Source organism: Botrytis fragariae, assembly GCF_013461495.1.
Source record: "Botrytis fragariae strain BVB16 chromosome Unknown tig00000050, whole genome shotgun sequence".
NCBI classification, from domain to species: Eukaryota; Fungi; Ascomycota; class Leotiomycetes; order Helotiales; family Sclerotiniaceae; genus Botrytis; species Botrytis fragariae.
The window spans coordinates 1,599,777-1,627,530 of NW_023500992.1; the positions used below are offsets into that span (position 1 = coordinate 1,599,777).

The following is a 27,754-nucleotide window of genomic DNA, read 5'->3' on the forward strand; positions in this document are numbered from 1 at the left end:
GCTGTCATGAGAATCTTTATGGAAACTTTACATCTCAGAAAGCAAAGATGGCGGGGAACACTGATAGCAGGTCGTCATCATCGCCTCCACCAAAGTTCTCTCAATCAGATGTGCCTTTGTTATCAGATGTGGAGGTAGGCTATGAAGATGGTGAGAAGACTGATCCGTCGCTATCGAGTATAGGGATGGTAAAACGGACTCACAAGTTCCATGGAGCTCCATTGCAAACAGATGCTTTAATGGAAGAGATTCTCTCCCCGCATTCTGGAGACTTTGATTCACCTACCTCACCAACGCAATGGCCAACTTCAGCAAAGGAACCTTTACTACCAGAAGAAGAAGGTATACAAATAGACAATGGCAACGTCGAAGTTATTGATCCTCCACCAAAGACTAAGGCGCCCTATATCAGCGCAGAGTATAGGCTTGCTTTGTCTCATTTTAGGGTGAGTATTCACCTCATACTGGGCTTCTGCACATGACTAAAATCCTCCACAGCGAATATTCTCTTACACAAATAGTAATGACAAATTACTCCTCCTTGCAGCAGGTGGTGCTTCAGTGTTCACTGGTATCACATTACCTCTCATGAATGTTGTTTTTGGTAAGAACTATGAACTACCGTTTGTCTGGTGACTGTTTGGAGTGTTGAGTGTATTTCTAGGTTCACTGGTTGGCGACTTCAGTGGGTTTTATAATCCCAACTCGGATGAAACAAAAGAGGTATTCACTGAAGCTATCGATCAAAATGTGTGAGTAGCAGCATGTGTGAAGAGGATTGATGGTAGATACTAATGCAACTGTACAGAATTTACATGCTCTACCTGTTCTTAGGGAGGCTTCTCCTCGATTACATCGCTGTTGTGAGTGGTTTACACATATAGATACTCGAAAGTTTCCTAACACTCTTATAGCTGGGATTCCGGATGGTGAGCATTCGAATATCCGCATCAATGCGAATAGCGTATCTCAATGCCCTCTTTCGTCAACCCATTTCGGTGCTTGATACCTTACCATCAGGGCAAACAGCATCCATCATCACCATTACTGCTAATATACTCCAACTTGGTATCTCAGAAAAGCTTTCTATGTTTCTTCAAAGCGTTTCTTTAATTTTCTCGGCTTTGATAGTTGCATTCTACTTCAATTGGCTGCTCACGCTTGTGACCAGCATTGGCTTGATTTTTATCATTGCATTTTATTCATACACCATTCCGCGATTGGTAAAGATGCTGAAGCAGGTCGAGGAAGCTGACCAAGTGTCATCCTCTATTGCGAGTGAAGTTTTCAGTTCGATCAGGATGGTTGTCGCCTGTGAAGCTGAAGGGAAAATGGCAAAGAGATATGCTGCATGGGTACAAGAATCTCGGCGGCGAGGTCTACTTATGTCTCCCTTAGTAGCAATTCAGCAAGCTCCTGGTATGCCCTCAAAAACCTGTTTTTTTTTATCCATACTGACCGGAAATTAGTATTTTTTGCAATTCATGCGTAAGCCTCCTCCACACACTCATGAGAATTTATACTTACAAACATAATAGTACTTTTGCAATGTCATTTTGGTTCGCAATCAAATTGTACCTAGAATCCGAAATTGCTAGCGTCTCAACTATAATTATGTTCGTTCTCATTAATCACCATTCCTCACTTTGATATATGACATTAATCAATAACTTCAGCGTTTTATCGTCTATAATGACTATTGTAATGTCTATTGGGGGTATAGCAGCCCCCATTACTGCTGCCGCACAAGCCGCCGGTGCTGCGGGTATCCTTTTTAGTATCATTGATGCTCCACAGCCGAAAACGGATGGTGTCAAGGCGCCAGATGTTTCTTCCAGGGAAGATATCGTTCTTGAGAATGTCAACTTTGCCTATCCTCTGAGGCATGATGTTAAGGTGCTTGACAATCTCAGTGTTCGATTTCCTGCCGGAAAGTTGACAGCTATTGTCGGAGCATCTGGCTCAGGGAAAAGTACCATCGTCGGGTTGATTGAGAGGTGGTATGAGCTTGATGGAAACCTCACGGATAATGCCATTGTAAGTTTCAAAACATAAAAAAATGCCTAAAGATCACCACTGATAAATCGCAAGACACTTTTCTTCCGAAATGGTACAATCACTGTCGGCGGCCGAAAATTACATGAGATTGACCTGAAATGGTGGAGGTCACAAATAGGACTTGTTCAGCAAGAACCATTTTTATTCAATACTACTATTTACAGAAACGTAGAATATGGTCTGATAGGTACTAAATGGGAATATGAATCCTACGAAAAGAAAAGGAAATTAGTGAGACGAGCTTGCAAGGAGGCATTCGCAGATGAATTTATTAAACGACTTCCAGAGGTAATGCTAGCCATGAAATCATGATTCATCTATTTGAAAAGGCTTCTAACTTTCATAGGGATATGAAACAATTGTAGGCGACTCTGGGATAAAACTCAGTGGCGGTCAACGACAGAGACTGGCAATTGCAAGAAGTATTGTTAAGCAGCCAAAGATATTGATTCTTGATGAAGCAACGAGCGCCATCGACGTCAGAAGTGAAAGAATAGTTCAAGCTGCACTGGACAAAGTCTCCAAGAACCGAACTACGATCACAATAGCGCATCGACTATCTACCGTCATTAAGGCTGACAATATCGTCGTCATGAAGAAAGGTCAGGTAGTACAACAGGGAACTCATGAACAGCTGTTAATGGATTTGAATGGTCCATATTGGGCACTTGCAAATGCTCAACAGCTGGGAAATGGTGAGCTTCCTAAGAAAGAAATCGATACCCCTAGCGATCCGGAGAAACGAAAAATAGACTCACCAACATTTGAAAGAATCAGTCTTGATGTGGCAGAAGCATCGTCCAGCTTGGAAATGGGGTCCCCTGTAGCGAAGCCAAAAACTCCCGTGGGAAGCTTCATACTTTTTCTTTGGGAACAAAAGCCACGATGGGTATGGTATACAATAATGTTTCTAAGCTCTTTGGGCGCCGGTGCTTCATTTCCATTACATGCATTTCTATTTGCAAAACTCATATCGCTATTCAATTTATGGGGACAAGCTCTCCAAGTTCAGACCAATTACTGGTGCTTCATGTTTACGTTGTTGGCCATCAGTGTGGGTCTCAGTTATTATGCCCTCGGATGGTCTTCAAATACGGTCACATTCGTAAGTTTTATCCGTTATTGGCTACTTCAATGACTAACAATAGTGTCAGAATATCACAGCTACATATCGCCAAGAATACTTTCAGAACGTGCTCTCAAAGCCTGTGTCATACTATGATGAAGAGGAGAACTCTGTGGGTAGTTTGACAGCTAGAATGGCGAGTGATCCTACTCAACTTCAGCAGTTACTCGGAATCAACATGGCAATCGTGCTCATCTCTATGTTTAACATATTTGGATCTGTGGCAATGTCCTTTTATTTTGGATGGAAACTCACTCTATTGACCGTGGTGACGACGATGCCCATCATTCTAGCCGCAGGATTCTTCCGACTTCGATATGAAACCCAATTCGAGAAAATGAACAACGAAGTATTTGCTGAGAGCTCAAAATTCGCTACTGAATCTATTGGTGCGTTTCGGACAGTATCAGCTCTAACTCTCGAATCGGAGATTTGTGGACGATACGAAAAACTCTTACGAAATTATACCAAGAAAGCTTTCCGGAAAGCTAGATTCTCAACCTTTATATTCGCAATGAGCGATAGCATCGCTATATTATGCATGGCATTTGTTCTCTGGTATGGCGGCCAGCTTCTGGCGGACCATGAGTATACACCCTTTAATTACTTAGTTGTATACTTAGCTGTTGTACAAGGTAGTACCACCGCAGGCCAATCTCTAAGTTTCGGACCAAATGTGGCGCAAGCTTTTGCAGCAGCAGATCGTATCCATGGCATGAGACCCGAAGATAAAACCGATAATGAGTCAGTGCTTTATGACTTTGCAGATGCTCACGATCCGGAGAAAAGCTCTCGCGGAGTCAAAATTGAGCTCAAGAATGTCTCTTTCAAGTACCCTACCCGTGATGTTCCGGTGCTCAATGGACTCGACATGATTATTGAGAAAGGGCAATTTGCAGCCATCGTTGGGCCATCTGGTTGCGGCAAAACAAGTATTATATCTCTACTCGAGCGATTTTACCAAATCCATAGTGGTCAAATTATGTATCAGGACACGAATATCAATGATATCTCTCTTGAAGAATACCGCAAGTTCATCTCGTTGGTTGCGCAAGAACCTTCCTTATTTGAAGGTTCGATCCGCGACAACATTCTCCTGGGTGTCTCAGAAGAAGAAGAAGTATCAGACACCGTACTCCATCAAATCTGTCGCGACGCAGAGATCCATGAATTTATATCCTCGCTTCCCGAAGGTTACAATACTGCCGTAGGCGCTCATGGAGTCGCACTATCGGGTGGCCAGAAACAACGCATTGCTATTGCACGCGCTTTGATTCGAAATCCAAAATTGTTGTTGTTAGATGAAGCAACATCTAATCTAGATTCTGAGACTGAGAGAAGTGTGCAAGCTGTGTTCGAAAAGACCGGGAGGGGGAGAACCATGATTGTTGTTGCGCATAGATTGGCGACTGTTCAGAATGCAGATGTCATTTTTGTCCTAGGAGAAGGAGGAAATGTGGTGGAAAGAGGAAGCCATGGACGCTTATTGGGAATGAGGGGATTATATTGGCAGATGGTATGTTTTCTTATGGTCTAATTGGAAATATACATTCTAGGGTGAAGGCTAACCATGAACTGTAGTGTCAAGCGCAAGCTTTAGATCGATAGAATGGGAGATACTTTTTGTTTGTCTCATTGTCATATTGAAATTCATTTCTGCGGATGGGACGGAGTATTCAAGTTTGGCTCCTTTGGCGTATTAGGCGTGTTAGGTGTTTGTTAGATATAATTCAGAGACTGAGAAATCTTCACCCCATGAGTAGTACGAGTTTGAAAACGTGATATCAATATCCCATCATTGATTCCGGTTACAATCCATCTCCTATAGAAATTGTAAATATCAAAAACCATCCCTATCTGCGACCCAACTTTATGGGTAAAGAATGCGTGAATTCTGAGAAGGATTTTGAAACTTCTCACGTGATGTAATATCTGCCTGTCTTCACTCGAAAGTTGATTCAAAATAATTTGAGATAATCTCAAATTCAGACATGCAACAAAACACCAGACAATACACGACAGTCACGGGATCAACGAGGCTTATGTGCACTGCCACTCCCAAAGTGCAAACGGCAGACGAGATTAGGCATCGGTAAAGCTGCATCACGGCTCGGGCCCTGGAGCCGAGAGATACGGAAAGGCGAAGCTGTCGAATACTTGGTCGACTCATAAAAACTTTAGGTTGCAAAGTAAAACATTGTGTTGGTTTTTAATTCCGGTTGAGAGGGGCTTGGTGGAAATCTAGGTAGTTACAGTTACATTTAATGTATGTTTCCGCGCGCACGTTATAAGCTGCAGTCGTCCGCGATTCAAAGTCGCAGGTATTGCTTCGCCACTGCTTCGCCAGATTTGGTAGTTGTGCAATGGAGTCTCAATATTACCAAGCTTAATGGTGGGCTTTTATGGCTGACACAGAAAGGAAGCAAAAGTCAGCATTTGCAGGAGAGGCTACGCATGTTTAAGCGCCGTCCCGCCAATTTTGCAGCGTTTCTCAACTTGAGTGATATCTCAACCTCGAGCATCGATCAATTGTCATGGATGGTCTGCGAATGATTGGAGCCTACGTTGTGGATTATAGACGCTACAGAAGTGACGTAGGCGACACTGCCCATGTTAAATATCCGAAACAATATATTTCAGACGCGTCACGAAGCATATCATATGGGCGGAGTCCAAAGGTCCAAACGGAACTTCGAATATAATTATTGGCTGAACAGGCTATTTGCAGCACGTTTGGTGGGAGGCCTAAATCTCGCATATACCAGATTCTATACTTGGTCACCAACCACGCGTTTTGTCTTGTTTTAATATGAGCATTTAGAAGTTTCGAAAAGTTTCATTTCCGCGTGTGCCACATCGACTGCGCCATAACTTGATTTTGTAATCATATTGGCTGAGACCATTTTCTGATAGCCTTACCTGCGAATGCAGGATTTTGCAATCTACAAGGTCCAGATAACCTATCGGTCTGCATTCCTCCCAACTCATTCACGGCTTCAAATGCAACATGCCGAATATCAGATTAGCCCAGTTTTATTAACCTGCTCCTTGCAGCTCGAGAACGACCAGAACTGAACACAGTATTCCAGCTCAATCCATGCCCATGAGTCATTTCGTCCCAATAAAATATTGTGGCGTTGGAAACGTGTTTTAATGTTCGGATAGACACATCATGCTACTTTATGCTTTAAAGCGTAATGAATTTGAGGGAAAATGGAAGTGCACTAAATGATCATAGTTCATGCTCATATCTACTTACTTAACATCAAAGATGCTTGAAAGTAACAGCATAAAGCAATTTGAAAGATGTTTGAAAATAATCTAGGCACGCAGACTTCTCCCATGACCTTCAAAATGGACTACAGTATACCTCCGATGACACCCTTTGACACTCCGCCCAATGTTACTTATGTACCTTCAACAGCATTCAAGAAAACCACACAAGACGAGAGATCTGCCATTCAAGTTCACGATGCGGCAACATTTGAAGGCCAGAAAATTGGCGCTATCCTCCCAATCAGGAGAGCATTAAAAGCCACGGCTTTCTCTTCACCGCTCGCACAAGTCGGTGATTTTGTCGAAATTCTGGCATATTACAATTTCAGTCAAGTTGAAGTCAAGAATCTTCGTACTAGTATGTCAGGAACTATCGATTGGGAGGATCTACTCCTAGTTCCGTACGATGGAAAATGCGGTTGCTTAGTTGGAGGATGCCGATATGTCTACGAAACTTGGCAAGCATATTCTGCACGCCGTCCACCAAGACTGATGCCCGTTTATGGCGGTCAGGATATGAGTGGATTATATGGTATGGATTTCAAACTTTCCACAGAGGAGGAGTTGGTAGAGGTTGATGATATTTATACCAAAACTTACCCATCGACAGTCTCGCCTCTTCAGACGTCTAATTATCCAAACTCCCCATTATATACAACCAATCTTACAACAAAGGCACTTCCAGAAGTGAACGACCCCCTGACAGCCGCGGGACAGACACCCGGAGCCATCTTAGCTGTGAAGCAACATGCGCATTGTCATCATGACTTCGGTCCAGTTCTCGAGACTGAAATCGGAGATCGATGTAAATTTCTCGAAGCCTGCGAGGGAGGTTGGGGCAGAGTGAAGGTTAAAAATCTTCGCACTGGGAAGGAAGGATATCTACGATGGCAAGCTTTTAAACTGGTTAATCCGAGGAATACATGTTCTTGTCTTAACGCTTGGTGCTACTGCGAGTATGAGGATTTTGAGAAGAGCAAAGCGTATTGCGAAGCCCATAAATCATGAATTGGATTGGGGTTATGTTGAATGACGTAATGATTTTATGACTGGAAGAGATCTTTGGATAGGATAATGGATACTCACTTTACTTGATCGCATAAATATGCATAGCAAATTTCTGCCTTTTGATACCATTGAAACATTGAGTTGATAGCTTCTGAGAGTTCTGCACTACTCGCTTTATCGATACAACAACTATCGATCCAAACATACGTCCAACCATCTAAAAGGGCCTGTGTGCAACACCCTTTGATTTTTGCGAATCCTTCCACATTCATGTAATCCTCACCTTGAATTTCATGAAATGTTACCCGTTTCTTGCCCCATCGGTGCGACAGAATTGCATATGCTGGAAGATAGCCATCGTAGAATTCCTCGAGACATAGTGTTGACGTGTTTATAAGGCGCATTGTCGTTTAGGAACAATTATCAATCGTTCAAAGTGAGGACAGGAGTTTGCGGTGTGGATAAAATTCCCAGCCACATTTGTGGAAAGCAAAGTGTGGCGTTACACGTCAACTTCATAATTTGGGTATGCATCCACTCTATCATATTTCAAAAAGTCTATAGATGAACAACCAGTGAGAGGACAAAAGCTGTGATCGACTAGTTCCAAAGGCGCTCTGAATCCTAGAATTCTGAAAACAGGCCAACAATAATGGTTGGCAAAGGATTTACTTCAGATTTTAACCGCTAATGTAGATACTAGGAATCCGCATCTGAAGTAGAACGTAACTACACCACGCCGCAACTCAGAAATAGGATTATTGGACTTTGCTCTCTGTGGTACGTCTCGCACGCGCTTGCGTCGAAATCTACATGCTCGCAGCGGCGAGCATATCTCATAAATGCGCAGATCTCTCATCAGTCATCGTTTTCGTCATTCCCGCTCTATAGAAGCCAGGGGGAGGCGACGAAATATGCTAGATTTCGTTATACTCTCTATTTTCTAAGTCAAAGATGATTTTTTGAGTCCGAACAGATGAATGAGGAAACTTTGCTAGTCTAAGCAATAATTCATCCCAGGATATCTGAATCTCCCATTGAGCTCTGACCTTTCTTCTATTATTTTGATCCTAATCTGGCAGATACATTGAGATTAGTCTGGATAGTCGCCCTCAGAAGTCAATAAATTTCGGGTCTAACAAAGAGATGGAGGCCGAGAGTTCTTGATTAGTCTGAGTTCTGGGAGTTGCGGTTTCCGCAGGTTTAACAGATTCGCTAACCTTTATTGTTGGTGTGTCTTGCGAAAAAGCTCTGAAGTGCTTCATTAGTTTCGAGGAATACGGTATCTTTAACACCCCTTTCTCGGCCCCAAAGCTTAGAGATCCAAATTCTCATCGGCGATAATTCCAAGACGCCTGACTTTTCTGACCTGGGCTTTCAAGTATTAGCTTGTGGTCTTGACTGCAGATGACACAATTCAATTCATATCTTGCAACTGCGAGAGCTTTACTGAGATCCAATCTATTGCATTCCCGTGGTCTTGGTATATTGCTCCGGTGGGGTCCATTTTCGAGTCTCGGGGTTTTCTGACGCAATACACAGTTGGCGGTCCAGATCTTTGACCGGAAATACTCGTGCCTACGTCGCATACAAGAAGATCTGCACGCACCTATGCCCTGCGTATGCCCTGCATTTACCCCGCCATGAAATACTATCTGCATTGCCCTTGGCAGGTTCAAATCTAATGAGCTGTTATGGAACCGGCCCAATGATCATGGACAGAGCATTTCTTCAGTATAAATGACCCAATCGGTAAGGTAGCAATGAGATTTATTTGAAACGAGGCCTGAATTGGATGCTCACACATTTTGAAATTCCAATGGCTACGTAAATCCCTTGTAAGGCAGATTGATCCGCCTGTCGCCTGATGGTAAATATGCAACGTGGTGTAAGAAACTGCCCATGTTGATTGTCTCCAATCGAGAGTTGATGCCAAGATAGAAGCCTATAGCACGACTGAAACCCTACCAGCCGGCATTGGCAGATGAGATTATACGTCCGTAGAGAGGGATTAATAAGATAGCACTCAACAATAACGAAGTCGCAAGCTTCATAAACAGTTTCTTGTATCGATAGACAGAGAGCAAGCTTCATTTTACATCGGTTGATGTTATCTGGTATTGATAAGAATCTAATACCAGAATTTTACATGCCTTTCACTAAGAAAGTCCATGCTCACGAGGAAGGGATAATATGAAGAGGCTAGAATGCTGTCTTGACGTCCCGTTGATATTGGAATTATTCGGTTGGTTTGCAGGCTAATATTTGATTGGATAAAAGTTTCACTCAAAACTGAATCCTGTCATTCCAATGGGTTGATTTAGTCCTAAACTTGTCATCTTTGAGAAAACATTTCTACCAGAATCAAAGAACTTCTGGATTGTCAGTCTTCTTTTACTTGACAGAAAGATAATTTGGTTCATACTTCTAAATACCTTACTCGGACCACCATTCGGAATAACAGTTTCCCCGAACTCCACTATGGACTACTTTCACCGCTTTACCTCTGGTTCAAAAGCTCAAGCTCAAGCTTCAACCTCCCAATCTCTCTCTAATTCCACCAATTCTGAACCTCAGCCAAAAATGGAGAATCATCGACAACAAGAGGAGTCTGCTGCTTCTGCAGTATCTTCTCCATCTGAATCCAAGAAACCAAGAAAGAAGAAGGTTCTGCTGATGGGGAAATCGGGTTCCGGAAAGAGTTCTATGAGAAGCATTATCTTTTCGAATTATGTCGCAAAGGATACAAGACGATTGGGAGCTACAATTGATGTCGATCTTAGCCATGTCAAATTTCTAGGAAATTTAACACTCAATCTATGGGATTGTGGAGGGTGAGTTCTTATTTTATGGTGTTTTCGAGTTTTCCATAAACATAGGGTGCGGGGTAGTCATCGCAAGTTACATTCGAGTTTTGGCAGACTTTAGAAGATAACAAATTGGTCTCTCATGCTGCTCGCAGATTAATATTGAATGTTCCATATCATTACAGTCTGCATTGCTGTGTTTTCAATTCCAGACTTTTGAACGCGGCTAACAGATATTCAGTCAGGATGCGTTCATGGAAAATTACTTATCTCAACAACGTCAACATGTATTCTCAAGTGTCGGCGTCCTCATTTACGTTTTCGATATTGAATCTCGGGATTTCGACCGTGATCTTTTAACATATCGCTCGATCATTACTGCACTCACTCAATTCTCACCAACCGCAAGTATCTACGTCCTGATTCATAAGATGGATCTTGTCCTTCCGAACCAACGTGAGGATATCTTCCATGAGAGAATCTCACTCGTCCGATCTAAATCAGAATCATTCAACATCGTGCCATTCGCAACATCTATCTGGGATCAATCACTTTACAAGGCATGGGCAGAAATCATTCACGATCTAGTTCCTAATCTCGGAGAAATCGAAAGACATCTCTCTTCACTTGGTACCATCATTGAAGCTGAAGAAGTTCTCCTATTTGAGCGCTCTTCTTTCCTTGTTGTCTCAAGCTGGACTTCCCCAGAGGGAGAAGCAAATCCTACCACTGATCGATTCGAGCGTCTTTCGAATATCATCAAGAACTTCAAACAAAGTACCTCTCGTTACACTGGTACACCCAAATCCGCCGAACAGTTCAGTTTATTTGAATTGAAGATGCCAAATTTCAGTATGTTTGTCGTTAAATTTACAACCAATACATACCTTGCGGCCATCCTTCCACCCGGAGAGGAACGCTTCAATTGTGCTTTGGAGAATGCGAAGATTGCTGCGAGGGATTTCGAAGAACTTGATAGTCCGGCGAGAAAGAGTGCTGATAGAGGCGCAACAGGTACTGAGGCTGGAATTGTTTAGATGGATATGAATATCAATCGATAGATAGATGCTACTTTCAGATACGACGATACGATATGACACAATGCAAATGGGATCTGGCATGGCGTTGGATTTGGGAATACCCTTGGCTTTTCATGTATAATAAGATGGCAGGGAAGGAGCATCGGCGAGGCTAAATTAAATAGTTGCTAATAAGGTTTACTCAGGTGTCTAACGTCCGCATGACTGTGACTCAAAAGATATGCCACGTTTGTATGACGGTGCTGCGCCTCGGGACATGCACACTTTCAAAGAAACATGCACGCGTGCGGTAACAATTCGATGTTAGTCACAAGTGTGATAACTTCAGACGAAATGATATTCAAACTGTTATAAAAATATGAAAACCGACAAAGAGGATTAATTTCCACAATTTCAAGAACTATCATGGTTTTGATGCTCCTTCATGGTTTCCAAGTTCCAATACTCACGCAAAGGAGTCCAAGTCCACACCGAGACCACATAGGGTAGTATCTATAGCACATGTCAGTATCTAATCGCGCACATCTCAAACCGGAGATAGAAGGATGAGAAAGAGATCAAAGTATACATACCAAGACTATACTGCTTAGCAACCGCCTTTGTCCAGCCCCCCATAAAGGTAGTCACTGTATTTACACCCTCTTTATAATCCTGTTGCACAGCCCACAAAGGCAAATCACTTCCAATGTCTGTACTCCTACTGGCAAATATACCGCTCCATTGATTACCATTTGCATAGATGCCCCATTTTAATCCTGTGGCTTTCATTGCTGCGACCCATTGCTTGGCGAGCTTTTCATTGGCTGCAGCACCGAGATTCCAAGCATTGCAGGGAGAATTGGAGACAGATGTGGGCTCGATATCGAGCCAGAGAGTGTGGATGTCCATATTGTTGTCGGAGATTACTTTGAGGTATTCGGCCATCTGGGTGTCAACGCTTTTGCAGTTGGGCTCGGAGCCGGTAGGTGTACCGGTGCAAGGGAAGATATAGGAGTCGATGCGGGTGAAACCGGCGGCTTTGGCATTTTTATAGGAGGCCACGAAGTTCTTGTCTACTTGGCCGCCGGTTCCGCAAGCTTGCTGGTATCCTCGGATGGCGACGACGTCTTTGGTTTTCTTCGCGCACTCGAAGAATGCTGGCGTGCCGAGCTGAGATATATCGATACCTACAGAGCCAGCACCGGTAGATGGTGGAGTAGTACCGCCGCTACTCTTGATGCAGCACTAAATTCTGTTAATGTATGGAACTTTGTAGATGCGAAAGAGGCATACCTGAATATCAGCCGGTCCGGGACAAAGACCGCTACTGAAAGAACCACCAGAGCAGGCGACGGATGTCGCTTGACATACACCCTTTCCGCTGGAACATGTTGCTACGCAGCATTGATTGTCGACGCCTCCTGGACAAGCACCAGCGATGTAATTTCCCCCTGAGCAGGAGCTAGAAGTACTCTGACAGAAACCAGGTCCACTAGACGTCGAGCAAGCAGTTGATGCTCGAGGAACAAGAGGGTTGCTGGAAGCGACAGCAATGATACCTGTGAAGGCAATAAAAATCTTGGAGAAAGACATAGTTGAAGATTCTGAACTATTGAATGGAAATGAAATGGAATGAATGATGCGTGCAAAATAAGAGACTAAAAATAAAGATGAGAATAAAGAATATAACGATGCTCCATTCCTATATTTTTATATCTTCACTTATTCTCGACGACCAGCCGTATATTGGGTAAGATCGTCATCTTCATTTCCACATTCTTCAGCCTTGCACAGCCTTATCGTCATTATGTGTTATGCTTCTTCCTTGAATGCCGGTTGTAGAATTCTGCAGCCTGGGTAGGATTCCAGAATCCTTCCGCTATTTTTCGTATTCAACGGCAGAACAGTTCTTAGTGTGTCGTTTCATTCCTTAATCTCCCCAAAACGCGGGGCGGGAACATGGGTAAGTAATCTTGCGTTACATTCAGCCGCTTCCATCACTTGAGTGGAATTTTGAACACCTTGATTTTGTGCGAAGCTGGGGATGATGGTACCACCGGTACATCTTCTTGAGAGAAATAGTACGTATTCCGTGAGAACTTGGACGATGAACCTCTCACAATCATTTGTGGCAGGAGAAGGATTGAATGGGTTTTGAGGAAAGCGGGTAGAGCAATGTGACGCTTATGTAATTTTAATTTTGGTTGCATGCATGCTGTACCACACCTCAACATCTCCCACTAGAATCACTAATAAGATTGTCACCGTTCCAATATCGATCTATTTTGATATTGGAAAATCCCAAATCTTGTTTTCACAACCATTGATGTTATGACACTTTACCATTGATCGTCAGTGCGCGAAGGGGATTTTCTTGGAGAGCGGCAGCAAGATCTTTCTGTCACACAGCTGAGATAAAGCCAGTTTTAGCTTTTCCGTCGTTGGATTATCTATTGCTGATGCATGCCGTTGACATCACAGACAAATCATGAGAAAAAAGTTCTGCTCAGCATGTTTCGGAGGCCTGAGATAAATCACGTTGTGTGAATGTGATGAGGCTTTTCTTGATGCGCTAAATGCCAGTGAAATACAGAAAACAAAGTCGCTCAATCGAATCTGACTTATAATGCCGGTAATCCCTTCATGGAATGTCCCGATCATCTCCATGGAAAAACCTCAAGATTGCGCCAGCAACAACCAATCCATCGTGCCTTAAGTGTGCGGTATCTTTCGCCTTCGCTGCAACAGCCTTATCCTTAATTCCGCCACTCTCAACACGCATTTCAATTTCGAGATGGACCATATCTTCGTCAAAACCAAGATGTCCCTGACTGGTGAACAGTCTCTCCCTCAAATACAGACCTTGAATCTTTGTATGTTCTGTACTGGCCCAATTCTCAACGTTATCATCTTCAGAGAGCAAATCAGTTGTCGACGCTGATGGTACAATAGTCACCTGATCTTGATGCATTTGGTGTAGGCTAAGCTTTTTTTCTTTCGTTTGGAACAATCTCTGGCCCACAGACGTCAAATCCATCTCCGTATGTGACAATTCCCATCTTCCAGACGGCTCCGGCTCCACTTTTGCCCCTAAAGCCCGCGATAATATCTGGTGACCGAAACAAACACCACTGAACTTCATATCCTTTCGTTTAATCCAGAGATCTCGCAAGAGTTGCAGCAGTTGTTGAATCCATGGGTCATCTCCATGAGCGTCGTACATGCTTCCCGTAATTAATATGGCGTTGATCGATGGATCAACATCAGAGACTTGAGGAACGTGCCCATGATGACCGTTTTCAGGGTCATCGACAACATAGTGCACCTCTGTCTCTATTTTCAAGGGTGGATCGTGTTCTTTTCCAGCATCTTGAAATAGAGCGTTCAAAATATCACTATATCCACCTTTTTCGTCTCTAATATCAGGATGTGGCGAATCTGTCTCAAGAACCAGCATTCGAACTGGATCTTCGGATTCCTGAGTTGCCATTATCATTAAACTCCCTCAATTCAGCCGAAATCTGTGCTGTGGTGGAATCACTCGGATTGAAGAGATTTGCTACTGTCTTGTTGCTGAATGATAGATTTTCTTCTTTGATCCTTACTGCGATATATGGCGAGCAAAATGTTCCAGGACGAGGATTCGTGCTGTGATGTATGTGGGATATGTCTCATATGCAAGACAATTCAAGTCATCATGGACAATGACGAGGCTCTCCACACAGATTAGGCTCGGCTCATAGCCAGTGCCGAGCAATGGCGCCATCATAAAGGGCCACATTTCCCGTCATTTAGCACTCGGCAGAGGCTCTCCATACCAATTTTATCAAGTTAGAAGAGAACGTTTGTCCCCGCACAAGACTAGAAAAATTTCTATGACCTTATGCCAACTCTGGAAGCCAAGACGCCAGGCCTTTTAGCTTGTCAGTGACGTCGATCGATCGATCTTCCTCAGCCATCCAGGCTAGAACAGGATATCATTATTCAAACCTAGAATTTTCTTTGAACCATTCTAGGCACGCTAATGGAAGCATTGGCCAAAATTTAAGTGTTCAAAAACTTAAAACGTCTTACTTAGGTGAATGGTATAGATTCTCGTCCGATCGAGAATACTGAAAATTTGATCCATGCTCGGGGGCTCAGTGACTTTAATAAAATAGTTCTGGGGGTGGACAATGAGGGCATCTTCCAATTTCATCATTTCACGTGCAGTTCAAGTATCAAAACCATTTTATAGTGGTTGATTTCCGGATATGTCTCGAGGATCTGCAGCTAAGCCAGCTTGTGGGTCTCGGGTCGGGATGTCCAATTTCGATATGGCAAATTTCCCCACCGAATCAACCGTGAAAAGAATCATCTGCTGGTGTGTCAATCGAAACATCTCTCGAGACTGGCATCAGAAAACTCTTCAAAAGTTCTGCATAAAATGTGACGATCAACGACCTGCTCGACTGGTGAGACATACATTGTCCCATAGCATGTCCATCTTTTCCTACCTTTACATATATCAATACACCACGGTATATATCTGAAGTTTCTTTGTCAGTGTGAAAGAATGATGCTTATATTAATAAGTCGAATATTAGGTCTGGGCGGGTACTATGTCATTCACATGAGTGATTCCACGAATCAGGGTAGACTTACCCCCAGGAATGGAATGCGCAAGGACCTCATGCACGGCGGCTCCGACAAAGTTGCAAAAGTATGCACCCAGTACATATTGCTAAATCGCCTTATCGGCACACTCTTAGTATTTCACGATACGGTGCAATTCTGAATCTAGCTCGCAACTTGGAGAAAAGCTGAGCGCCAAATACCTTCAAAGGCCATTGAATGTCAAATCCAAATCCGAATTTTGAGAAGTGTTGTTAAGCTTCGGATTTTGAAAGATTAATTGATTTTTTAAAATTCAAATTGGAATACTGAAAGCTTTCAGATGTCAAGAATGGGAATTCGGCTTTTTTTCCCGGCCTGGATGACCCACCAGTTCCTTCAGCATTCAATATATTCCGATAGGGGTAAGGATCAGCTGTATACTCGGTTGTGACGGACTGTTTTGTCATGTTGCATTTGAGCACACAACAGCCCTGTCAGAATCTTGGTGTTCTACAGCTGCATTAGTAGTCATCTCGAAATCTTCTTCCAACATAACATCCGGAAAATGTTCTTGGTTATAACGCCTCCACCACAGCTAAAAAGAGATCTTAGTACAGGAGAAGGAACATCAATACCGCTACAAAAGCGAAGAGGGTTGCCAAAAGTTCACTCGGGTTGTACAACATGCAAGTCTGCCTCCCTGACAAGCCTACATCATTTTCCCCTGTGGCTGACAAGCACTAGAACTCGACGGATTAAATGCGATGAAGGAAAGCCAGAGTGTAATCGCTGTAAAATATTCTATAAAGGCACTTCTCAAAAGTGTGGCTATTTAACACGTGAAATTCCAAAATCTAGAGTCGCAACCAGGAGAACAATCCTACCGAAGCAGGTCGCGAACAATATTAGGCAATCACGTCCCAGTCATGGTCCCATAAAGAGCATCTCCGATATCACATTCGAAAGTCCAAGACACTTTCAATATTTTCAGTTTTTCTGTAGTGATGTTACGACTCAAGTTTTTGGTGGATTCTATTCTGAACTTTGGAGCAGCGTTATTCTTCAAGCATGTCATCAGGAACCATGCATTCTACAGACTGTCTGTGCAATTGGGGCCCTCAGTAGGGTCATGAGAGCACGCAAGCAGGGCCAGCTCATGATGATGAATGATGATTATAGATTTGCCATTCAGGAATACGGTAAAGCTCTTGGAGGAATTAAAAAGCTCATACCTATTCGAATAAATCTACTTGCCACGTTACTTATATTCTCCTTTGAGAACTTCCACGGTAATCAAATGGCGGCGATAACTCAAATTCAAAGCGCTGCAACTTTACTTCAAGCATGGATGAAAGATCGCGAAAAGCGACAGGTAGCGGATCGAACCTTATCACCAGCCCCAAATATAATTGAAGACGTCATTTTTGCCACGTTTCATAGCACGCATATTGGTTTGGTATCTGCCATCGATCCCACGATAGCACAAGCACAAGATATCATATATGGAACTCAAATGTATATTCCCAGCCTGATTCCAACGCGGTTTACATGCATCGATGATGCACGTGCGAATTTCACGGCAATATGCAGGCAGGTCATCAGCTTTCTCATGAGCACAGTAACACTTATTCGAGGAGAAGAAGATCCCACGGAAGAAGAAATATCAGATTCAGCAATATGGAATCATCGAATGCTCGATTGGTCTCCAGCAGCGGTTGAATTCAAGGAGATCTTAAACAAACTCGATCAATGGCATATTGCTTTTGAGCCATTGGCCACGCGCGCCAGAGAAGAAGATGCCGACATTATGAGTATTCGTATGTTAAGAGCGCACTGGTTAACCACACGTAATAGCTTTCATTCGGCTTTCTTTCCACATACTCCAGCTCATTTCTATCAATCCAGCTTTGAAGAGGTCGTGGAAGTTTGCAAAATAGTCGCTGCCCACTCAAGTTTTGAGAAGGGATTTGTATTTCATGCTGGGATTATACCATCACTTATGGCAGCGGCGATGTTCGGGGTTATATCTACCCGGAAAAAAGCTGTAAAAGTGCTGCTAGATATTGTACCTAGGAGAGAAGGTAATTGGGATGCTGCAATTTGTGCCAGAAACGCTATTGCTGCTCTGAGGATGGAATTTGAGAAATCGAGACAGGCTACTCGGGAAATGAATACAGTCGTGGAAGATGTGTAGAACACAATGTTAGGAAATGCTAAGGCATTAAGATTATTGGGTTCATCCTACTACACCATACCCAAAAAGAGGATACATCCAAGATCAAGATGATCGGTACGTTGGCAAAATTGATACGACCGAGGATCTCTCGTCCAGGGGCAGGTGGGAAAAACACCGCTTCGTCGGTTTTTGCAGACCATTTGATCAGCAGCATGCTGGGTCGTTTGAAGCCGAGGGGTTTTTGGTTTTATGCATACGTTATCTGCTCGCGCAACGGAAAGGGGTTTTTAGAGATTAATGTTGTGGATTTATTATTGCAGGCAATATGCAGCGAGTGTTTGTTGTTTTCCACGCAACAAGTGCGAAGTACATCCACTGAATGCTGCTTCAGCAGTTACTTGTAAACAACTGGGCATTAGTCATTGTTCAATTGGATCAGCTTGCGAATAGTAATTTTTGTTCTCCTTATTACTTTTTAATTCTAAAAATTGTTCTATCTATTTCTAATCTTTTTCTCGATATTTTCCCAATTTTGTGATGGTTATTCGAAATGTAATACTCGAGTAGATATCTGATAGTATTCAAAACAATGTATCAGACCACCCCGGAATATTGAGATCTTTTTTCGGGCCATTGATTTAGAATCTTTCCAATATACTACCGCAATTGCCTGATCGCTGAATCTAATTCTTTTGTTTGTCTGTTTTTGAATACAAATGATTAGGCAGGAGACTTCTAATGCAATCAAAAACGAAAAAAAAGTGATAAGTCACACAAGATGATGCTGGTATCCGGGATGGCAACAAACGAAAAAAGCAAAACAAATATACACCAAGTTTCATGGATAAGTTCCTGCAGGCAGTATATGTCTATATCAAGAATCTATCGGGTTTCAGTCCGTGCGAGTACCCCGCTGTTGTTGCGGGAGAAATGTTCAATTGTGAATATCTTGAAAAGAAAATCTGGAGAATTCAATGGATTTGAAGTATCATTGGGATAGAGAAGAATAGAGAACAATTACAACCATTATCTTCGATTAGTCGAATTGGCTCATAAATGAAGGGCTTGCTGTCTGGAATAGATTAGAAACTTGGCTCAATCAAAAATGTTTATTCCTCACTGTGTTATGACCTGTACAAAATAAGGGCTTGACATTGAATTATTTGAATCTATTCAGACTTTGAACAGTAGACAACATCAGGCTTGCAGGATCTCTAGATTACTGAAACTTGATTTTACCATTGCCACTCTTTCCTTCCGCTTCCTTTGACTGTTCAGAATTCACTTATTTAAAGTCCTAAATCTCGACCCATTTTCGCACATCCCTCTTCTCTCTCACACACACAACAACCTTTTACAAGCTCCATTAACTTCAACAATACTTTGATCAATCATCTATTTTCATCTATTGCAAAGCATTCTCAAATACTGTGAGTATTTTTCCTATCCCTATTATCATTTTCTTGAGTAGAAATGATCATGATATATGATTGACTTATACTGATTTGGATTTCTAGATCGTCGTCGTTGATATCGCACAAGGCGCACTCTCTGCAGCAACCACACAAAACAACAAAACACCAAAACACCAAACCAAGTAAGTTATTATTCTCTTACTACAATAACTTTCTATTTTCGAGCGTTCCTATCCATCAATATTCTATTCTTCTCAATCTTGACAAATCCATTCTTCTCATGATTGTCACCAAGTGCGCTGTTTGAGTCTCTCAGTCTTGTTCACCTTTACTGGAGCATACTCAGAATTCACTGTTGATCACGCACTATCGATAATTCTTATCGTCGTTACCTTTTTTCTCTCATCTCCTCTCCCACTTCCTCTTTCTTTTCGAATCATACTCTTCTACCTCCTACTCTTGCACCTTCTACACACTCCTGCTACTCCGATCTATCATCTGTCTATTCGACTATCCAAATTCAAACAACCATACTGATCTATCTATCTGCAGAACTTTCAACACCGCAATCATGCCAAATTGGAAGTCGTACGAAGCAACCGGTTTGTCCAAACAATCCCTTTTCTTACATCTATACTCACACGATGATAGTTCGCCTCCTCAGCGCCATTGTGGCCGCCCACCCAAGTCTAAAACTCGATTACGCAGGTTAGTGAACACATTTCTACAAAATCCACCCTCCTTCTCAGTTTTAGCCCTTCACAAGTTCAATCGTTCTCCATTTTTTTCTTTTGTCTTTGATCCCTGATGTTGCCAGCAATATCCAAGTACTACGGAGATGAGTCAAATTATCAGCAGATTTGGCGTGGTATGAATGGCATAAAGCGTAATGCCGAGAGCCTCCGAAAAGCAGTCGATGCAGGTCTCAATGCCTCTACTGTCAATCTCGAGAATGATTTCAGCGTTAAGAAAGGTATCATTCATCATGGAGCATCAGCTCTTGCTCTTCACTTTTTTGTTCACGCACAATGAAATTTTCGCGGACAATTCTCCTCGTTTGTGTATTGATTTTCATATAGCAATCAGCGTTCGCTTTGGTGGAGATTGCACTGCCTCTGCACTTGACAACAGATTTAGGCGTCTGAAGTCCGATGCCAAACTGATCAATGCTGCCGTTGCCAGAGGAGAAGATCCGATCCTCATGAACGTGGGCGATACGAATGGAGAAATTGCCTGCAAAGGAAAGGGTGGGAATGAGTTGATGTTTTTTCTCGTCTTCCAAGTTCCATATCACAAGAGCACAGATTTGTCCCTTTTTGCCTACACTAATGCTGTATTAGCAATTTCCGTGCTTATGGGATCAGCAACTCCAGCTAGTCACATCCAATCGCAGCTTCGAGAAACCATCAAACCTCTTGGTGAACGCTTGATTGCCATGCGTGATGCCGGCGAGGACTGCAAAGATGTCGATTTGACTGACTTGGGTACTCGCCGATATAAGGCTGGTCAGGAACTTCTGTCTATGTTTTCGGGACTGCTCTTACATCTTGACACAGCAACAAGCACCTTTCCTTGTTTTTGAATTCCACTGATATCCCCTTAGAGATTGCTGCAAAGATGGGATCAGATGTCACTGCTATTAGTGTTAAAGCACAGTTCCGTCGAAGCCTCAGAGTTTTGGCTGCTCGTTAAAATGCTTTATGTGCTGTTGGCAAAGACCCCAAGGATGCCAGCTTGGACAAGTTGGGTAGTCGACAGAAGTCTGGTGATATTTTCCTTCTTAGAAAAAGCTCTGTTCATATTTTGTGAGACATAACCGTATCTTCTCAGCACATCAGTCACACTTTCTTTATGTTTGCACAGAACTGATCTTAAGTCCAGAGGTTGCCAAGTACATGGGTTCGGATGTCACTTCCACAGCTATCAAGATCCAGTACAATGCAACCATCAGAGCTCTTTCCCGTCGTCAAATAGCTTTTTTTGATGCCGGTAAAGATCCTTTGGATGTCTCCTTGAACAACCCAAAAGGTGGTCAGAAGTTCTGTCATCTATTTTACAGCTTTTATGAATCATGTCATCACAGCACATACATTCTTTCAAGCACACTTGACCAGCACTGATACCTTGACTATTAGAGATTGTTGCAATTATGGGATCCGATGTTACCGTCGAAGCCATTAAGCAACAGATTGGCAAGCGTGTTAAGGTTCTTGGCAGTCGCCAAACCAAGATGCGAACAGCTGGTTAAGATCCTAAGAATGTTGACTTGGAAGATTTGATGCCTTCTAAGAAGGAGAAAGGTGGCCAGGAACTCTATCTATCTTGATATTTTGTGCTTTTTCCATCCATCCATATTAAACATCACCTAGCTCGCTGCAATCACTATTAAATGGTGTCCCTGGCTGATCAGTTGCAGAAATGGACAAACATATGGGAGACTGCACTATTTCCGGTCTTCGATTTCAATTCGATACCCGTTACAAGGTCATTGCCAAACGCCAAAAGGCTATGCTGGCTGCAGGAAAAAATCCTTTAACGGTTGATATTGTCACTGGTGGCAAGACTGGTTAGAAGTTCTACCATGTTTTAATGACCGTTTTCGATCTATTTCATCTTGCACCTCCACACACACACATTTACTCCAAGCACATATTAATTTTGCCCCAGAAGTTCAAAAGTGTTTTGGTTCGGATGCTACTCCTGGTGGAATCAAATTCCAATTTGCAACCACCATCAAGAAGAATGTCGACCAGATTCGCAATGCGAGAGCTGCTGGCAAAGACTGCAAGGATATCACATTCAATTCCAATGGTCTCTTGATTTACATATTCCATTGCGAGCATTAAATACATGCATATGTCCTATCACTCCACAATTGTTTTGTTCTCAATATTAATGTTAGTCAACAGAAATGGCGAAGCACTTCGGTTCGGACACAGATGTCACCTCTATAAAGTGGCAATTCCGCGGCATCAGAGCTGGTGCTAAGATCCAAAAAGATGCAGTGCTCAACGGAAAAGATCCCAAGGAGTTTGACGTGGCTCTGAATCCAGATCCTAGAAAACGCAGCAGTCAGGGCGAGTGTTCTTTGAAAGCACTATTGTTCTCCTAGACTTTCGCGTTACTCTTTGGCCTTCTAAAAAATGACATGAAAACCACATCATTAATCTCTTCCATCATCTAGAAATAAGCAATATGTTCGGCAAAGACTCTACAAAAGGCGGAATTGAATTTCGGTTTCGAGCTTTAAAAGCCAATGCACATCGCCAGCGCGAAGCTTTCAAGGCTGGAATTGATCCACAAAGCCTCAATATTGGTGCCATCAAACGCGAGAATTTCCCCCTTACCCTATCCTGAATTTCATCTCGTCACTAGCACATACCTTTCTCTAGTTTCGAAAACTCAGATTAGATATTAATATACATCATAGCAATGGCAAAATGGTTGGATGATGGTACCACCACATCTGCCCTGGAACATCGATTTCGACCCATCAAAGCTGCTGCTAAGAATGGTTCTTGCTATTCCTAAGCCCCTCCACCCACATGTTGATTTTACACATCTACGCCTTCATATCTCATTTTGTCATCGTCGATTCATCACTACCACCCATCCCTTGAAGGAATATCTCACTAACATCTTTCAGCCACCGCCGAGAAATTTGGTGATGGTGTTACAGGTAAGGCTGTATCCATGCGCATGGAAAGGTATTTATTCCCCCGGTTCAATCTTCAATGATAATAAAAGAACTAACATTAAAAACAGAATGCGCAAAGAACCCCCTTGGGATCTCAACTCTCCACCCGGTACTAATGATTCCCTAGGTGCAACACCCAAAAAGGCTCGTGCTCAGCGCACCCCCAAGAAATCCGTCAAGAAGGCCGCTGCATCCAGCAACGAGGAGGGAGACGACGATAGTGACATGGAAATGGCTACCCCATCCAAGAAGGGCTCTCCAGTCAAGAAGGAAAATCTCAATAAAGTCAAAGTCGGCCGCGTCGAAAAGAAACCCGCGACTCCCAGCCGTGCTGCTAAGACTAACATTAAGAGCTATGTTGATTCCGATGACGAGGGAGACGATGATCTTATTATCAAGGATGAGGATATCAGTGCTTATGATTTTGGCCGCGCTGCAGATGGTGATGAGGATATGCTTGGTGGTGGTGGATTTGGGGGTGGAAATGGCCATGGTCTTGTTCATGGAAATAGAGGTGATGATGTTGAGGAGGAAGATGTTTTCTACGACGATGAGTCTTAGATTTTCGGAATTTGGGAGGGATTTTATGAATGGCATGGAGTATTGAATGGCGCGATGACGACACAGCGATCACAAGTTCACGCAGCGAGAATCGGGATCCTGGATGCTTTACTTTCGTTTCTAGGATACGACAACCTTTTTCATCGTCCCAGCTCTACTCCAATTCTCGACATTTTCATTTCCTCGCCTATTCTTCACGCAAATACTTCATGACTATGACTGGGAGGAACTCATCTTATCACGCTTTCGACTTTCGACTTTCGATTTACAATTTTTTCTTTTGCAGTTTCCTTCGTCGACTTGATTACCTTCCTCACCTAGTTTGCTATTGCATTTCCACAGCAGAGATTTCGCTCCTCTTATTTCGACACGTCGAGATTTCACTTTCTCTTTCTCCGACGCTCACAACGACAACCCGATGAACTCTCGAGAGAGGGAAATGAAATGTTGGTTATTAGAATGCTCGAGAACACTCGCTGGATTCAGCTTGCTTCGACTCGTCTTGATTTCTCGCATGGGGGGTGCAATTCAACGCGATACGACAGGATACGACATGATACGATAGGTTACGATAGGATAGGACACAACAGGTTGCGAGTTCTCTACACTTCGATTCAATTCAATTCGATTCGATTTCTTTTCATTTCCTTGGTTCGCTTCAGATGGTTCATATCTCTTCATTCATTCATTCCGGTCTGGATAGTCAGTTCGCCAGTCAGTCGATTACTCATTTACTTGAGAATGGTGATAGTGGTGATTTTTCTCTCTCGATTCTTTAAGGAGGGATATCACGATTTGATTCATTCACTTCATCTCATCTTGAATTCTCAGGAAAGATGATTTTGAGGTTGAGTGGACGGATAGATGGCAGACAGATACAGACACACGACAAATGGTTTCATTTCTTCCAAATCAGGAATTATGAGGATTAATTAAGGTTAACGATGGTACAGAATGAATAAAAGTTTTGCGAGTTTTTATTACCTTTGCAGTTTTACTGTAGATCCTAGGTTTTGGGTGTGAGGTGTGAGGTGTGAGATGTGAGATGTGTGTTGATTGTGTATGAATGTGAATGTGAGGTATGAGTGAGGTGTGATATAATATGTATTGTGATTCCTTGAGTGAAATGCGTATAAGTATCTAGGTAAGTTATCAAAGTTGATGGATGAGGATTAACCGAGGATATATAAATATGCAAAAGCAAATCCTTTCAATGCAAATATTCGAAAAGATAGAAGAAAATAGTTTCCCAATAAACTCAAAGTTAATAATGATGGTGGAACAAAAAGAAATTGGGACATCTTGAGAAAAACATATGCTCGAGAAATCAAACAATACTCAATCTTGTAATTCTCCTATACGCCCAACACCTATGACTAATCCCTCCCACCAATCATGCATCCGACTAATTCATTCAAATCCACAAGATGCATCCAAATCCAAGCAGCCATGCCATCGCATTCAATGTCCATCCTGATACGATTCCCATCTCAAGCTACTAGCTCCTCTAATTCAAAAGAACATCCCACAATCCCTCTCCCTCCACATAAGCATGGTGAATAACATTAACCAACCAAACATCCTCCTTAATCCCATCAATAATCTTCCTCGTTTGACTATCCTTTCCATAAACTCTTGCCCACTCTCCCCAGATACCAAACGATTCTTCCGCCCATGCCCTGAAACTAACCTCCTCAATAATCGTTGGTGTAATAATCTCTTTGCCAGGGAATGCACCCCATGTAACTGCATTTGTGCTTCCGACTGCTTCGTCACTGGAGATGAAATCTCCTTTAGCATTTGAGGCGTAGAAAGAGACTGTGTCGCGGAGTTCAGGGGATGTGAGTTTAGCATGTAGAGTTTTCCAATCAGCTGTTGGAAGGAAGAGTTCTACGAATGCTTTTTGGAATACGAATCCATTCTTAGGTCCCCATCCAAAAATTGAGTCTGAGGATTTGAGGCCGTTAACAGCAGGTTGGGAAGCTACAGTCCACCAACCCTTCTTGTTGAGACTGAGGAGTTGCTTTTTGATAGAGTTGGTTTCTTCATTGAGACCTTCCTCACTCCAAGGAATGGCGGTGAGTTGACCTTCTAGATGACGAATGAAGATGTCCGTGATATCAGCTCTGGAACTTGGATGACCCCAAAGCTTGATAGCTTGATTAATAGACATGTGAAGTGAAACACCGTATCCATCAATCTCGCCATAAGCAGGAGAACGAGCATCACCCCAGCGACCGTTAGGAAAGTCATCCCATGTGGCCTCTCGACCAAGACTACCTTCTCCTTCACTAATTGCAAGCGTGTTGGCTCGAGAGTTGACAGCTTCAGCCGGAATACCAGCTTCTTGTGCTGTGGCTTCAAAACTAGGATTGGAGGTTTGAGGTGCAGTAATTATGATGCGATTGTAAGGATCAGATCCAACAGATGATCGACGTCTGGAGCTACGTTTGTGAGAACCACTATGGATAGACATTAAATCTGCAATATCTGGAATAGTAGGGACATATTCTGGCTCCAAAGCAGCAACTGTTTCGGCGTTTGGAATAAGCTCTGTTCGTTCCAAAATGAACGATACTGCCTTCTCCAAATTGAGGGTGTAGAAATGAAAACCTCTAGGACCCGAGTACTGAGATTTTGTGCTCTTCAAATGTTCGACCATTTCGCTCAAAATATCCACTCCTACTTTTTTAACCATCTCATCATCTCCTCGAACCGCATCCAATCTTGTTATAATAGTTGAGGGTAATTTCGCGTGGCTGAGTTTCGTGGTTCGCTTGATCATTTGATAACTTTGAATTGGCATCATCCCAGGTATGATAGGGATATTCTTAAATGCGCCACTTGGGTGATCTCGTAGCTTTTGTTCAAATCCATCGTATGCGTCGACATCGAAGAATAATTGAGTCATGATGAAATCCGCTCCCGCTTGAACCTTCTCCACCAAGTATGGCAGATCATGTTCAAGGCTTTGACCCTCTGGATGTCCTTCGTCCGCATGTCCTTCTGGGTATGCCGCCACTCCCACACAAAAGTAATCGCCGTATTGTTTTCTGATATATCGTACCAAATCGATTGCCCACTCGAACTCCCAATCCATGGCAGGTGTATCACCATTCTTCTCGTCAATGGCGCGATATTCCTCACTTCTAGGGGGATCGCCCCTCAAAGCCAATATGTTTCTAATTCCCAATGCCTTTGCATCTTCCAATGCTTGATCCACCAATGCTCGACTCATGTTTGTGCAAGTCAAATGTAGACACGTTGTGAGGCCCAAATCCCTTTGACATAACTCTGCAAGTTCTAAAGACTTGGTTGCAGTAGATCCACCGGCACCCCATGTAACAGTGACAAATAAAGGTCTTAATGCTCTAGACATTCTATCTAGACGAGCACGTAGATTCGAGGAACCCATTGAAGTCTTTGGTGGAAAGAATTCGAGGGAGAAGTAATTGGTGTCTGGGGGCAATGCCGCGATCTTTTCTGTGATTTTCTCCATTTTGTTGTGATTATTGTTACGCAGATGCTCTATCAAATGCGATTATTTGAATCTGTCGTTAAATTGATGAGTTTAATTCTGGTTGTATTGTAATTTCGAGATGGATCGTTGATTTTATATCATGTCGGTATTGTAAGGCTGGCTGATTTGATGAATGGCGGGGCTACTATTTTTTCTTTCGGTGGGATGTGATGAGGGCGATCAAATGACACTAAAGAATTACGAAATACGGCACTAAAACCTGATACAATTGGTGATTTCGATGCAATGTAAGCCAACGAACAAGAGTAAACTTATAAGATTCTTGGAGAATCATTTTGAAATACATCTACATTCTAGATACCTTGCCAAATAATCTCGTATGTCAGGTCACAGAAAACGTCATTTAATTTACACAATTGCTTCAATATATCCTGCCATCGTAAATATGTACTATGCAAGACATGCAGCTTACAGATTACAGTTGAGCCGTGATTGTTGTTGATCAAAGGATTCGTCAAAGAATTCTACGAGGTC

General features: G+C 42.7%; 9 protein-coding genes across 9 annotated transcripts; 6 read left to right on the forward strand and 3 right to left on the reverse strand.

The window, feature by feature from the left end:
* Positions 1-47: 47 nt before the first annotated feature.
* Positions 48-4,792, forward strand: Bfra_004491 (putative abc transporter protein; the record flags this gene model as incomplete). Its single annotated transcript, XM_037334893.1, has 12 exons — positions 48-446; positions 499-604; positions 665-752; positions 809-863; positions 915-1,419; positions 1,470-1,488; positions 1,539-1,616; positions 1,677-2,037; positions 2,092-2,346; positions 2,405-3,163; positions 3,213-4,700; positions 4,766-4,792. The coding sequence occupies 12 exons, from the start codon at positions 48-50 to the stop codon at positions 4,790-4,792; spliced, it is 4,140 nt and encodes a 1,379-aa protein (XP_037193427.1).
* A 660-nt stretch (positions 4,793-5,452) lies between these two features.
* On the forward strand, positions 5,453-5,992 carry Bfra_004492 (uncharacterized protein; the record flags this gene model as incomplete). The annotated part of the gene is made up of 3 exons (XM_037334894.1): positions 5,453-5,536; positions 5,627-5,725; positions 5,825-5,992. 3 exons carry the CDS (start codon positions 5,453-5,455, stop codon positions 5,990-5,992), a joined length of 351 nt encoding a protein of 116 aa, XP_037193428.1.
* Positions 5,993-6,538: 546 nt separating this feature from the next.
* On the forward strand, positions 6,539-7,468 carry Bfra_004493 (uncharacterized protein; the record flags this gene model as incomplete). The annotated part of the gene is made up of 1 exon (XM_037334895.1): positions 6,539-7,468. One exon carries the CDS (start codon positions 6,539-6,541, stop codon positions 7,466-7,468), a length of 930 nt encoding a protein of 309 aa, XP_037193429.1.
* A 2,481-nt stretch (positions 7,469-9,949) lies between these two features.
* Bfra_004494 (putative gtp-binding protein gtr1 protein) lies at positions 9,950-11,312 on the forward strand (the record flags this gene model as incomplete). The annotated part of the gene is made up of 2 exons (XM_037334896.1): positions 9,950-10,302; positions 10,517-11,312. 2 exons carry the CDS (start codon positions 9,950-9,952, stop codon positions 11,310-11,312), a joined length of 1,149 nt encoding a protein of 382 aa, XP_037193430.1.
* A 448-nt stretch (positions 11,313-11,760) lies between these two features.
* Bfra_004495 (putative glycoside hydrolase family 25 protein) lies at positions 11,761-12,887 on the reverse strand (the record flags this gene model as incomplete). Its single annotated transcript, XM_037334897.1, has 3 exons — positions 11,761-11,807; positions 11,888-12,539; positions 12,588-12,887. 3 exons carry the CDS (start codon positions 12,885-12,887, stop codon positions 11,761-11,763), a joined length of 999 nt encoding a protein of 332 aa, XP_037193431.1.
* Positions 12,888-13,935: 1,048 nt separating this feature from the next.
* On the reverse strand, positions 13,936-14,784 carry Bfra_004496 (putative gmp synthase protein; the record flags this gene model as incomplete). Its single annotated transcript, XM_037334898.1, has 1 exon — positions 13,936-14,784. One exon carries the CDS (start codon positions 14,782-14,784, stop codon positions 13,936-13,938), a length of 849 nt encoding a protein of 282 aa, XP_037193432.1.
* Positions 14,785-16,455: 1,671 nt separating this feature from the next.
* Positions 16,456-18,084, forward strand: Bfra_004497 (putative transcription factor cys6 protein; the record flags this gene model as incomplete). The annotated part of the gene is made up of 2 exons (XM_037334899.1): positions 16,456-16,580; positions 16,635-18,084. The coding sequence occupies 2 exons, from the start codon at positions 16,456-16,458 to the stop codon at positions 18,082-18,084; spliced, it is 1,575 nt and encodes a 524-aa protein (XP_037193433.1).
* A 1,968-nt stretch (positions 18,085-20,052) lies between these two features.
* Positions 20,053-23,739, forward strand: Bfra_004498 (uncharacterized protein; the record flags this gene model as incomplete). The annotated part of the gene is made up of 13 exons (XM_037334900.1): positions 20,053-20,083; positions 20,133-20,189; positions 20,299-20,454; positions 20,561-20,986; positions 21,085-21,168; positions 21,363-21,512; positions 21,617-21,724; positions 21,898-22,047; positions 22,149-22,292; positions 22,391-22,552; positions 22,912-22,995; positions 23,128-23,188; positions 23,247-23,739. 13 exons carry the CDS (start codon positions 20,053-20,055, stop codon positions 23,737-23,739), a joined length of 2,106 nt encoding a protein of 701 aa, XP_037193434.1.
* Positions 23,740-25,246: 1,507 nt separating this feature from the next.
* Bfra_004499 (putative methylenetetrahydrofolate reductase protein) lies at positions 25,247-27,238 on the reverse strand (the record flags this gene model as incomplete). Its single annotated transcript, XM_037334901.1, has 1 exon — positions 25,247-27,238. One exon carries the CDS (start codon positions 27,236-27,238, stop codon positions 25,247-25,249), a length of 1,992 nt encoding a protein of 663 aa, XP_037193435.1.
* Positions 27,239-27,754: the final 516 nt, after the last annotated feature.